Source organism: Tachypleus tridentatus, chromosome 4, assembly GCF_004210375.1.
Source record: "Tachypleus tridentatus isolate NWPU-2018 chromosome 4, ASM421037v1, whole genome shotgun sequence".
Taxonomy (NCBI): Eukaryota; Metazoa; Arthropoda; class Merostomata; order Xiphosura; family Limulidae; genus Tachypleus; species Tachypleus tridentatus.
In genome coordinates this window covers 72,586,527-72,600,613 of record NC_134828.1, presented here as the reverse complement: position 1 = coordinate 72,600,613, position 14,087 = coordinate 72,586,527, and the positions used below count along the sequence as shown (strand labels likewise).

At 29.8% G+C, this 14,087-nt stretch overlaps 1 protein-coding gene across 7 annotated transcripts in view; it reads right to left on the bottom strand.

Annotated features, from left to right (window-relative positions):
• LOC143249418 (endoplasmic reticulum membrane-associated RNA degradation protein-like) overlaps positions 1-10,991 on the bottom strand; it is a 45,848-nt gene extending 34,857 nt beyond the window's left edge. For 3 of the 7 annotated variants that reach the window (XM_076499237.1, XM_076499240.1, XM_076499242.1), the window contains exons 1-5: positions 10,267-10,405; positions 8,209-8,410; positions 4,123-4,259; positions 3,181-3,285; positions 1,760-1,849 (exon numbers count right to left, since the gene is read on the bottom strand). In XM_076499237.1, the coding sequence (XP_076355352.1) occupies positions 1,760-1,849; positions 3,181-3,285; positions 4,123-4,259; positions 8,209-8,401 (525 nt within the window). In that variant the 5' untranslated portion in view covers positions 8,402-8,410; positions 10,267-10,405. Of the gene's footprint in view, positions 1-1,759; positions 1,850-3,180; positions 3,286-4,122; positions 4,260-8,208; positions 8,411-10,266; positions 10,406-10,617; positions 10,642-10,779 lie in introns of those variants that run through there. The other 4 variants (XM_076499238.1, XM_076499239.1, XM_076499241.1 and 1 more) reach the window with 4 other exon arrangements.
• Between the last annotated feature and the right edge of the window lie 3,096 nt (positions 10,992-14,087).

The window sequence follows — 14,087 nt, the reverse complement described above, 5'->3', positions numbered from 1 at the left end:
CACTAACTGGAATCCACAGGGTAATCACTCACCAATACTGTTGGCAACATGACCTCATCATTAAAGAAAACAATAAGAAAATCCTCTTGTGGAAGGAACAAATAAGGGTTGTGAGAGAGCAGGACAGAAAACAGATCTAGGGGATTGCTGAAGCTCTATGCAAGATAAATGATCAACCAATGAAGAAGTTGACTGCTGTCTCATAAATTCCATCTAAGATTCCAAAGTATCTAAAAGATCTCCAAGGACCGACCAATGGAGTAAAAGAGCAAGGCATAAGCCCTGAAAATAAAGAGATGGTAACAAAGATAGGACAAAACTACTCTTTCCACAAAATATCCAAAAAACAGAGGAACCATGCATGCAAAGAAAGAGCCAAAGTCAATAAACTTGCCAACAAAGAGGTAATGAAGGCAAAGTATCCCCTGAGAAACCTTTATAACCATGATGGATCTCCTCAGAGAGAAAATGGATGGTGAACAAGTACTGTGGTATAGACATGAGGGTAAGATGAAGGGAAGAAAATTGGGTATGGAAAGAATGAACAGGACAATCAGGATTGGTCCCCTAGAAAAGGTAAAATAAATTCCAAGTGTTGCAAATCCACGAATGGAAAAACAGCCTGATGGTAGACCAAAGCAAACACGTCTGCTGGTCACAGAGGACGAGGCATGCTTGCACTATCACATTAATGAAATACAAAATGTTCAGCATGAAACCCAATATCAGGAGTAGGCGGAAATACACTATAACAAGAGGAAAGAATATCATGTAACAAGGAAGGTAGAGGATTATAGGACATTGGGGAGAGGGATAATACAGAGCATACTTGTGAAATCATGTCTAAAAAACTGTATTAGGTCTAATGTAATCTGCAGAAGTAACTAGGAAAGACAAAGAAAGATTATGTGAAGGAAGAAGGCTGTGAAACTATCACTGTACAAAATAGGTCTGGCTTGTTCAGGAGGAAATTTAGCAACATCAGAAAAAGGAGATGGTTCAAATAACAATCAGTCTCTTGAAGAATAACTGCCAAAGTCAAGTTACCCCCATTTGAAGTATTAATAAATTTTTAAGTTGAAGGTACATTTCTAATGTGTAACATTTACTTTGTAATTCATAATATAAATCAAACACAACTGTGTTGGTAAAAACATACACCAAAAATTAAGTAATTTTTCTAATTGCAAACAGGAAATATATGCAACAAAAATTCAATTTGAGAGAGTACTAAATGAAAATGTCTTAATACAAGCACTGCCAAACAAAAAGTGATAGTTAGGTAGAATATCATAGAGGGAGTCACATTTATTAGTGGAGGTTTGTCACATGATAATTTGCATGTGTGAATCAGATAAACCATGTAAATTGAAAGGGTAGATAGAAATAAAAGATTTATAACATGCAAAAATATTTTGCAAATAGAGGGGGCACTGAACAAATATAGCTACGTATGTGAACAGAAGGTAATTAATTTTTGGTATGTTATAGGTGGACTGGTTCACTATATGTAGTCATTGCATAAGATATATTCACAAAATATATCAAATTTAGTGTCTTATCCTTCTATTCTATTTCAGTTTATTTAAATATTATTCAACAAAAAATATAAACAACCTTTACAAAGGATAGAAATGAAAATGCAAATTTTCATTGTCAGCTTTCTCAAATTTATCTACATTACAATTAATATCTATCATAAGTAAATAGTAACACAGGTGAGAACAACACATCAAAACACACTTCTCGAAAAACTTACATTTTCATGTCCAAAAATATTTTTCAGTTCCTCAGTAGCCAATAAATCTTTCAACATGGCAGGTACTTGATTCCGTTTTAAGAGAAGTACCTAGAGAAGATAATACTTATGTGAGGTAAACACTTAAGTAATACAGGTTATTGTAAATTTCCTCCTCAAATATGCTATTTCTTATTATTTCTAGTCAGGTTAATGTCAAATATCTGGTTGGGTGTATGGAGATCAATTTAAGTGAAACACTTTTGATTCAGTGATAATATTTTATAAAAATTGAAAGAAATTTTAAGATTTAAGGGTATAAATCTCGATAATGTAAACTAATACAATAATTAATCTAAAATATCATCATTCTCTAAAATCAAAGACTTACAATAGAGGGAAGTTAAGCCCTCAACCATGAAACATTTCTCTCAGCAACAGAAGTGACTTACTATGTAAATCAAAGTGTTTCTCTGGCTCATGAATTCACATACAGAAATACATATCTGGTTCCTCACTGTGCAGTAACACTAATTACAATGAATTACTTTAGGAAGAAAGGGAACACCAAACCTATCCTTTTAAACCTCTTCCAAATGATGAAAAATATGTTTATAACAGTGATGGAACAACAGCAACTGTCAACAAACAAGTATACTAACTAGATTACAGCTACTTAGCCCAAATTCACCTTACATACCAAACTATTTAACAAGCTCACAATTTGGATGAATAACATATTAGATATACAAGAGTGCTCACTTTAATTTAATATGAGAGTGTCAGTTTATATTGTATCAGCATTAAAGTCAGTCATTTTTTGAAGTGACAGTTATGGCCAGTTTGCTTATGTAACTCTTTATGAATCATTTGTTGTGCAGTTCAAGTAACATGACATTAATTCACACAATTGAAATATTAAAATAAAATATTACATCATAGCATCTCATAGTTTATAGAAGTTCTAGGCCTTGAAATTTATTACCAACAAGTCACAACACCTATTGTGAATAATCAGGCACCCTATAGAAACCCAAACAGCAGGTTTTCTAGAACTAATGGAAATGCAGGAAAACTAGTTTTCTAATGGTACATAACCAATGCTGCTATAAGCAAATTATCCCACCAAATGAAGGATTAATGTAGCTTATATATAAATACACAGCAATTAGCAGGAATCAGTTAGCTTAAATGTACAGAACTGTACCAATAATAGTTTCTGTAAAATCAAAACAGTTACTTGACCCAACTGTTACATTCACTTATGAACCACTCAACATACCAAGTTGATAAACTTACAACACAAATGAAAAATCTACTAAGTTATTTAAAATTACTTAGAAAACATTTACTTCATTAAAAGTGAAAAAATTTTTTCACTGTTTTAAAGTTTTGTTTTAAGCCAGATAAAAACCTTCATATAAACATCAACTGCCACTCACATTTCCAAGAGCCCTCTCAAGGTAAGCAGTAAGCAGTAAGAGTGCTAGAGGTACTGAGCAGCTATTTTCTGAATCTTTGAGAAGCTTGAAGCACTCAAGAAAAACCTTGAAATATATAAGACACAGATAAGGTAAATTAAAAATATTTAATATAAATATCTGGAGGAATAAGAGCTTAGATACAACTACAGCATGGTGTCATCTGTAAGGAAATCCTAAAGGAGCTTCCTTAAATAATACAAACTTTTTATTAGATATTTAATAAATAAACTGAAATATTTTAAACACCAGTCTTGGTGAAATGTAAAAGTTAAGAATTCAAAATACACTTGTTATATTTTATAATTTTCTACAATCTACAGGCATTATTATATACAAAGTCATCTCTTGTTTTGTATAGCAACATGAAAAATTACTCTGTTTCCCTGTCTATTACAAAAAATTATCAGTTTTTAATTTTTCATGCTATAGTATGTTTTTTTCCAATGAGGAACATAGTGATTTCTTTGGCGACTTATTTTTTGTGTAAAAAAACTAAAGTGTGAGAAATTAAATGGATTTTTTCTGATCAGTGTTATAAAGTAACACCAACACAAAGTACACTGAAAGTTGAAAATTGTATCTACCAACTAAAGGGTGGAAACATAATGTAGTTTATCTATCATAAAAACTAACTGCAAACAAAATAATAAAATAATTTTAAATCCATAATATACAGACTTGATAAAAACTTGAATGCTTAGAAGTATCTTGAGTTTCATGAAATCATGATTGTTATATATGACCAGACTGGTGGTCAGAACCATTACCCTCTTTTACAACAAATAATATTTGTTTTCACAAATACAAAATTTAATATTTGTATGACTTCATTCACTTTTTTAAAGTCTACATAAGGAGTATACTATATGTAAACATTCACAATTTATGTCTAATTCTTACTTTCTTGTAATGTGTCCACTCCATCCACATGTCTATATCACAAAACGAAACTTGACTGTATACAAAATGTACATGATTTAGAACAGGTGAGATTTTGTGAACAGCATCTTCAAACCATGCTTCAGTGAAACCACCATCTACAGCAAAAATATTTTTTGTGGTTATTCATCAATGATTTCTTATACAATATTGAAACTATGTATTTATTTTTTGTGAATGAAAATTGAAATCTTTATTCATGTTATTTAATATTATGCATGATGTTGAAGCTTACTTCTGACCAATGATAAAATATCTAAATATAAATACAGCATCCAAGTAAAAGCATTTATATATTAGCTATGATGATATACAACTTCATATCAATGCTTATTTCTTTTTCTTCCAATTAGCAACTTTACCCTTATAACCTGTTTAAAAATTTCACATTCTTGCTGATTTAGTATCACTCATGGAATGATTAATCAAGGCTTGAGAATTTGTTTCCGATTATTTTGCTTTGCTTTTACAATATTATTCATAAGCTCAGATTATAAGCCTAAATTTCAGACCATTATTCTATCTTCTTCTTGACTAATGTTATAGCATTTGGACAAGAGATTTTAATATGATGGGCAATAAATTTCACATTTTCTTCTTCCTAGCTTAATTTAGTGATCCCAAAAATTTGTGTTAAAACCTTTATTTCTTATACACCTTGTAAATCCAGCATATTTGAATATATTTCTCAACAAATAATAATTCCATTTAAATAAATCTAAAGCCTTTTCATAATCTATTTCTGCTACAATTCATCTGTTTCCTTTCTATTAATCTTTACCTGTTTTAATTATTTTGTATTTAATTATAGTTATTTTGTATCTATTTTAATTATAGTTACAGTAAAAATTATGTGACAAAGACTTTTATAAATTTCAGTACATATATTTAAAAATTATTATTATGCCTCTATTTAGAAAAAATTTGGATCATCAATTACATTGAAACAAGATTAGCAAAAATTGTTAATTTAAAAATGGGGAGTAGGGATCATCAAAAATGTACATAAATAAGTTGTATCAAAATGCTAAGGTTATATTATCATGCTTAAGACCAGGTATTGTAAACAAAAAAGAAGTATCTACATTATTTTCTCAGGTTACAAGTTCCTGTTTCTCCAATAAAATTAATAAATACCAAAGATAGAGAGATTTGTAGCTTGAGAAAATAATATAAACACTATTTACAACCTTACTTGTTAACTTTTTTTTTTTTAAGAATACCTGGTTGTAGGCTGGAAAATACAATCTTAGCATTTTGATTCAACTTGTTTATGTACTCTTTTGATGATATGTATTCTCGCTTTTTAAATTAACAATTTTTACTAATTTTGTTTCAATGTAATTGATGATCAGTAACTTTCACATGAACAATTTTAAATTACATATATGCATATGCATTCAGCTGAATGTTAAATGTTTTACAACAGTTTACTGCTACATTGGATTTTTCCCCACCCAACCACCACAGTGAACTTATTCTAAGTAAATAACAAATATACAGCAGAGAATAAACACATGTACTGATATGCAACTACAAAGAAGTTGCACTGAAAAGGATCTTGAAAACAATTTAATGAAGTGACTTACTCAATTTGTTAGATCTATATTACACATATACATATGTTCTTCAACTGCCTGCCTTTTGATAGAACAAGGAAATACAAATACAAATGTATTTATAGTAATATAAGTCAGCATTTAAATAGGTTATGGATATTTGTAGCACTTCATATAGTATATTTGTCTATGTTTTGGTGTAAAATACCCAAGTACCCACCTGATTTTGTTGTTAGTTTGTGAAACAATAATATGAATATGAAAAAAATGGGCAAATTTTGTTTTTTCCCACAATCATGAAATCATTTATTTTGCTTATTGTCAATGTTTTGGTAGTCTTAACTACTAAAAAGGATGGTTTAGAGTGTTATTTAAAGAATAAGTCAGCCTTTTAAGGCAAATTTTGCCCAAATATTCCATTAGAGTTTTGAGCATATTCCTGTATAATCCCTATATGGCTCATGATATATTTAATCCAATAGGTTCTATACACATTATACTATTTGTAAAAATACTTGAAATTAGCTAGAATCTGAGATATTTCTCTCTGATATTTATGAAAATCATTAGACTATTTGTAAAAATGCTTCAAAGTAACTAGATTCTCAGTTATTTCTCTATAGGTTTGTTCATTCAAAAATGAAACCATAATTTCTACAAAATGCTTTTTTTTAGAACTGACAAAGCAATTTCTATTCTATTTTTACAACAAAGTTCTTCATGATGTTTTATTGGTATGACATTTAAACTGGTAAGAAAACTTAGAAAAAAGATATTTCACTGAAAATGGATGTTATCTTGAAAATGATAAATTCTCAATGTGAATATAATTACTGTATTTCAATATATTTTTACACTAATATTAATAGCATTTTGCTGTTCATTTAATATACCTAACAAATTAATAACTGACTTCAAAATCATCATTAATGAATTGCAAAATAATATTTTTCTATTTCTATATAACACTGAAATACATGTCTTGGAATAAGATTTCTCTTATATAATTATAATTAATAATTCTTAAATTTGTATCAAATGTATGTCATTGGTACAAGTTTTCTAACTCAAACTTTCTTTTCTCCATATTTATAACAACATTCCTTTGCATTTGCCTTAAATGTTGAACAATCCCATATAAATCTAAGAGTCATACTTTTGCAGATTTTAATTACATATCAAAATATTTTAAAAATAAATATATTCAACATTTATTGTCTTACAGAAATAATTTACTGTGTGTGGTATTTTATCATGACAAGGTAGTAAGACTTAAAACATAATAGTACAATTTCTTCACTTTATTATTTAAACAAAAGTATTATGAGTATTGTTCTGAAAAATGCAAAGTGTTCAAATTAGCTGTTTTCATATTTAATTTCTTTATGTTTCAGTTTGGCATTTTATTTAAGTAGTATTCAAACAGTTCATTGTGAACGAAAATTTTATGCAATCTGAAAAAGGTAACCAAAAGATTCAGCGTTCTTCAGGAAACAAAGATAATATATACATTATTAGCAGTATTAGATTCAGAGTGCAAAATTAGTTAACTCTGTCATACAGATGTTTCATGAAAGGGAATACATAATTATATACCATCATTATATAACAACAATAAAATAACTTCACTATCTTAAAACTTGTGTGAAGTTCAAACACTCATCCTGTAGAGCCAACAATCAGAATGTCACAGAACAATGTTGTGTTTGCAGAATATTATAGCAATCATTAGCTATTAGCTGAGAATATTATGAGCATATAAAAACTAAGCACTGGACATTTACTTATGATGATACAAGATGTGGTATAAAGTCACTGTTCACACCTACACAAAAAAATCACTGCACATTAGAACAATAAAGGTCAAATTAAAACTTAATTATTTATATTATGAATTAAAGAATGTCTTTATCATGTTCAAATCCAGCCATAATTCAATGTTTCATTTCATGTAACAAAAGAATGCAAGTTTTTTCCTTATTTTTGCCAAAGTGCATCATGTTATCCCTTTGTTTCTATCTCGACAAAAGTGCTGAAAATTGTAAACACCAATAAAAGTACGTTTTTTATTTCAGAGCCATTTAGTTACAGCCCTGATAGATATTGTAGACCTAACTAGTTACTTTGAGAGTTCAATCACTATAGTATTGTCACCTACAACATTAATCTTTAGTAATTAGTACAATATAACAGTGAATGTTTCATTTGTGTAAACCAGAGATTTGACAAAAAACATTAATGAAGTTTTTAAAATGTAACTGGTGTATACTGTAATATGGAATTCATTACCAACAGTTATCCAAGAATTTTGATATATTTTAATAACATATCAGGATTAACAGTACACATTTTACAATTTTTTAACATTTGCTATAGTTTACATGATGCAAAGCCAGTGGTGAAATAAAATAATTCAGTACAGTTAGGGTAAATGCAGTTTTTCAGTTATGTATCATTTTATTTTTGTAGTAATAGAATCTAAACTTACCAGATAAATCTGGAAGTATCATTTTCATATGGTTCTGTTCTAACGTGTAGTATGAAGTAAAAGCATCAAAGAACTGATCAGTGATGCTAACTTCACAAAGAAGTTTTTTAACATATTCTGACAAACAAGAAGTACATGCAACATGCTTTCTTTCCAAAGAAAATTCTGTTTCCTTCCAGTCTTCCATCATCATTCAGCAATACTGTCAAATAGAGGTAAATTACATCTTAATGAAAAAAAAATTCATTAAAAGTCCACAAAACTTTTGTAATTTTAGTTTCCAACTTTTTGTAGCAGTAAATACAGCCACTAAATGTCTCTAAATAATGTGTCCAGTTAATATGAAACATTTGAAAAGTAAAACTGTCATATCTACAACCAGCTTGTAGTAAACACAGGTAGCACAAATTTAGTAAAAAGTTTTATCAACAAGTACACTGATGTTTGAAGCAGACCAAATAATTTTTAATACACGAGTTTAATTTAGTTATGACTAATACTAAAAATATATAACAATCTTCACCCCAATTAGAATGAAGTTCTACATAGAGCAGTAGATAAGAAAACCATATTTGTACACTTTTTGTAAATATTAATTAACTGTACATCACACAGTAAATTGTAATATGTACATATACACAGACAAATATATATATATATGTGGTTGTTGTTTTTTTCTTTCTAATAAACAAAAGAAGCCTAAACACAAAATCAAAAGAATCACGATGGTACAAACTATAATGTTGGATATAAAATGTACCTTAGGTTTTCAATAAGGGCACAGCTAGCAGCATTTGTTTGTGACATTAAAATCTTGGTCATTGCAGCTGAGTTAAAGATGTTTCAATACTATAAAATGACTTGGAGTAACTGGTAAGTTGAAGAGATATTTGATTAATGATTTTTAATCATGGTAAGTGCAAGGGAATACAATCTGGTTACATTAATTTGAATCACACAACTGTTATAGATGGGAACCTACCCATAACATAACTGAAAAAAATCATCTTATAGTTGTGGATAAGTCATTTAAATTGTTGAGGTTGTGTTCTATTGATAGCAGTAAAGATAACAAATTTTAAAGTGCATGTATACATATGTTAATTACAAGTTAAAAGAGGTATTTATCTTTCCAAACAAACTACTAGTTGGGCATCACTTAGAATACTGCAAGTTTTAGTTTTCTTATTTATGAAATAATACCAATTTACTGAAAGAATGGTATAAAATGATTTTAATGTATTTTTAAGATTATCCAGGAGGCCAATGAAATTAAAGTCTGATTTGTTTTACTGTATTCCAAATATACTAGGATGAAGGGTCACAAGTTTAATTAAACTAAGTTCTACTTGAACTTCAAGTGAAAATACTTGTACAACTTTCTAACACTGCAATTGGTTTATAGAATGAGTTCTAGTCTGTAGTGGAAGCCAGCACTTTACATTCTAAGATAAAAATCAATGATCTCCTGAAGAAATAGAGGATAACTGCATTTGTCTCAATCAGATGACAAAAGAAATCAGAGAAATGTGAAATTTTAATCCACAGCATGCTTCTACTCTTACTGCAATTGCATTTATAAGAGTCAATTATTTTAACTAATTTAGATTTTACAAGTTTACATTGGTAAACAGATAAATGATGTGCTTTCACTTGGTGTATCACTTTTCATATCTAATTTTATTCGAATGACACAGAGTAAATCTTGAGATTGTACACACTATTCAACAGTTTAAATTTGTACTTTTATGAAACATATGCACCAGAACATTCTTAAATGACCATAGTCTCATGTCAATGTTACCCATATGTTACGTAAACACTAAAACAGTAAATAAATATTTTTAAAGTTTATTTTATTAGTACTAAGCAGTTATATTTATCCATTTACTGACTTCATATTCACGCTTTATCTTTAGTCATAGTTGTAGCACTCAACTTGTGATAAATTCTGATGCAACCAATACATTTGTGATCTGTATTAAGTTATAGGCCTACCTCAACACAGTAGCAATTAAAATATCAATAGCAAATTATAAAAATTAATGTTATTAATACCTTATTAACTGAAGAGAGCGTAACTAAAGTCGTTAATTTTCAAATTAAGACATGCAAAATAAGCGCACACCATTTTAAAACGAGAACTGGAATATCAAATAGTAACAACGTTACACATGCTCTGTGACATGGTCATCTTATTCATATCATTGTTCACACAATATCAAAACGGCAAGCCTTTAGAATTAGAATTTATTTTTAATCGAGTTTAGAGTTAAGTTTCATTAGTTATATTTCTTCGGCTTTGTTTTAAATTCTCTTTTATATTTATATACATTGATCTTATACAAGTCGTGCTTCTTAAGAGTAAAAAATTAAAGTACAAAATAATCTTTAGTCAGTTAGACGAACTTAGTTTTCATTCTGTCGTAGTATCATTACTGCCAAGATATTGCAAATCAGTGAAAGAGCAGTAAGCAATGAAAAATTTAAACGTATATCATTACAAGCATTGCATTGAACAGTCACGTTGAAATATAAGATTAAAATTAAATATCAAAATTCATAACATACCCTTCATTAGACCAAAATGTTTTCAGTTAAGTAACAAAGAAAAAAAAAGAAAGCGAACATACGACTTCCAATTACACAATGTACAATATATAATATAAGTATATTACGAGTTCCTCGCTGGCAACACCGTAATTCTACAGATTTATAACATTAAAATCGGGGAGGTCATTCCCTCCCTCTCCATGCCCCCCAGTGGCTCAGCAGTATGACTGCAGACTCACAACGCTAAAAACCGGGTTTCGATTCCCATGGTGGGCAGAGCACAGATAGCCCATTGTGTAGCTTTGTGCTTTATTTAAAAAAACAAAACCTCTCCATGGGTACAGTAGGTAGTTCGATGTGATTTTCCTATAAGATTAAACACGCACAAGTATATTACAAATAGTTACAGTGTTTACATAGTTCAAATTAAAGCTCCTTTGACTTGAAAATGTTTACTTTTATTGCATATTACCATATTTAAATCTTAAATTATCATTTACTCAAACATAATTTGTGAAATTCCTCCAGCGAATTATTAAACGTTTCTCATCATATTCGACTCAAACATCCACATTATTTATGTATATATTATATAATATCTAAAGTTAATATTTCTGTCTTGCAAAATTTGTAGTACACACTAGAGGGATCTACACGTTTTAATCAAAGGCGTTATAGGAAAAACGTCATTTAAACTCCAGATATTTATAAAAGAATGTTTTATCAGAACCAACGGTTCGCTCTCGCGGCTTCATCAGATATAGTACATACGAAGCGACGACACAAGTTAAAAGACAGTCTTACAGAGTCTGTGTTGTTGCTTTCTACAGGACATTCTTGTGATTAGTGAAATGAAGAAACAGTACATAAGTGTCTTCTTGAGGTTATACTAGATGGCTGTACTAGAGAAATAAATGAGCAATATGGAGAGAAAAACTTTAAACGTTTCGCATCTATTTCGTAATTATAGCCGCAAAATGAGACTTTCTTTGAGTTCGCATATACTCCAAACCTAGATGAGCTAACTGGGTTAGATATAGAATTGTCACCATTCGCAACGGAATATGCTGTAGTAAAAAATAAAATAAAAATTACAGAAAGAATTTTACTCACCCATCCACAAAAGCGTAGGGGTATCTGTATCTTTTTGTATCTACTATGTAGTAGATTTTTCTAATGTTTATCAAACCTGCGCATAACCTGTGAACCTGACGATGACCGAAGAAGGTCGAAACGTTGTTCGCTCTTCTACGTAAAATATTTTCTCAACTCAAACGAGCCGTTTTTGCATATATATTTTTACCCTAAAGATATTCAATGATACATTGTCGCAAAAGTAGTTTGGTGCTTTTATATTTAGTCTTTTTGCACAACTATATAAGAGCCGTGAAATTTGAAGAAGTGGTGCAAACATTTGCAAAAAGTAACTCTAAATAATTCATTTGTGCTAATATTAATGTAATTACCAATTATATTTTATACATATAGAGAGAAAGAGGTTAGTTTCTTTCACTATACGGTCTCTAGATCTCTTATTAGTGTCGTCACATGGAGGTTTGGTGTTTGAAGATATGTTCGAATAATTTTAGAAGTGCTTTATTTTATAACTTGTTGTTAATTTTGAGCTAAATTTAATTTTCACATCATATGATTTTAATACTCTTGAGATGCTCTAGTAGCCTGAGAGAAGACAAAAAAATCCGAATTTTTCTTGTAGGACTAACACCACCCCAAATCCCTAACTGGAGGGGTATCACTCATTACGTTCGCTCACGATTTTTGAACTCTTTCGGGAACAATTGAAAATGGTGCTTCCTACAATATGATGTATATATATATATATACCCGTCTGTGTATGTAATGCTGTCCAAGAGCCTGGTGTGTGTTAAGGTGTATTATAAGGTTTCTTAAAATCCATAAATACTCCTGGACTGGGTCATTTTTGTTAGTATCATAAGCTCTAAAAATGTGGATTGAAAATAATAAACTTCTAATTTTTTAAATTGTCTTTCTAAATTAAAACGGCCATATCTAGCATCCAGGTATGTGCATATAGCGTATGATGAAAATTCTGAAAATCTGTAAGTGCTATCTCTATTACACCTATAGAAGTTTTAAAGGACAGGTTATTCATTACGGCTGAGGGATTTTACTGAAAAAATTACTCTAGCATTGGTAACATTGTTAACGCTCTTATTATTTTATTTTGGAACACTGAGGGAATACTCAGTTACTTGTGAAGTTTGCCAAACACAATTATTCCAACAGTGGTGACGTTGTTAACACTGTTATTATTTTACTTGCACCTCTTTCTGGACTATAATAATTGACTATAATGTAAACGATGGAAAAGATGAGGCCTTAGGTATTCCAGTAAACAACTCTCACTATTTTTCAAAAAAAAATCTTTTCCTCGATTTACAGAAATTACTTAACAGACGAAATGACATGGATATTGTAATTTAGACAAGTTCTAACTTTCTTATTTTTTATTTGTAAATGTTTTAGTTTTTTAATAATATAACTTGAATCTATAACATTAATCTTTAAATATTTCTAACTTCTGTATTTTCTTTTACAGTTCAACAAGACATCTAGTGTTCCAAACTATTCTTCATCTACTTTTACAGTATCCAAAAAAGACTGCTAAACAACATTTGCTCAGACAGAAAAATCTTATTTTGTGTGGTACAGAAAGGAATTTCACGCAATGCTGTTCATAAACTTTTGTTGGATTACATTCCTTCAGTTATTGTCACAAAACTGTTGTCTGATGATGTTAAATCAGTACAAGTGTTTCAGGTGTTTTAAGATTAACAACTTTATAAACAGTTTATTTGTCGTTCAATTTACATAAAAAATTATGTAGATGTGTGTTAGTATAATATTTATAATATACTGTACTTTCATTTTCCTAATCGTGATACTTTTTAAGTTATGAGCAAAAACTACTCGGGACGCAGGGGTACGAGCATTTTCTGTCGTAACTGTACCTGTCTATTTAATAAGTAGCTTACCAGAAAAAGTAACATCTTTATGAAAAATAAGGCTTCTTCTGATTCAACGTGAATAAAAGATACTGGATTGAAGATCAGGGTATTAACCACTCCCGTTACCAAGACAAATCGAGCACATGTGACCCATACCCTGATTGTAGTTTGCAAAAGTGTCTCAATTTTTGTAGGCCCAATAAATCTACCACCCTCTTCAGTGGCAGAGCGGAATATCTGCGAAATTATAATAGAAGCAACCGATGGGCAAATTGCAGATAGTTCATTGTGGAGCTTTGTTTTTAACTACAATTCTTTTTGTTTTTGCATTCTAGT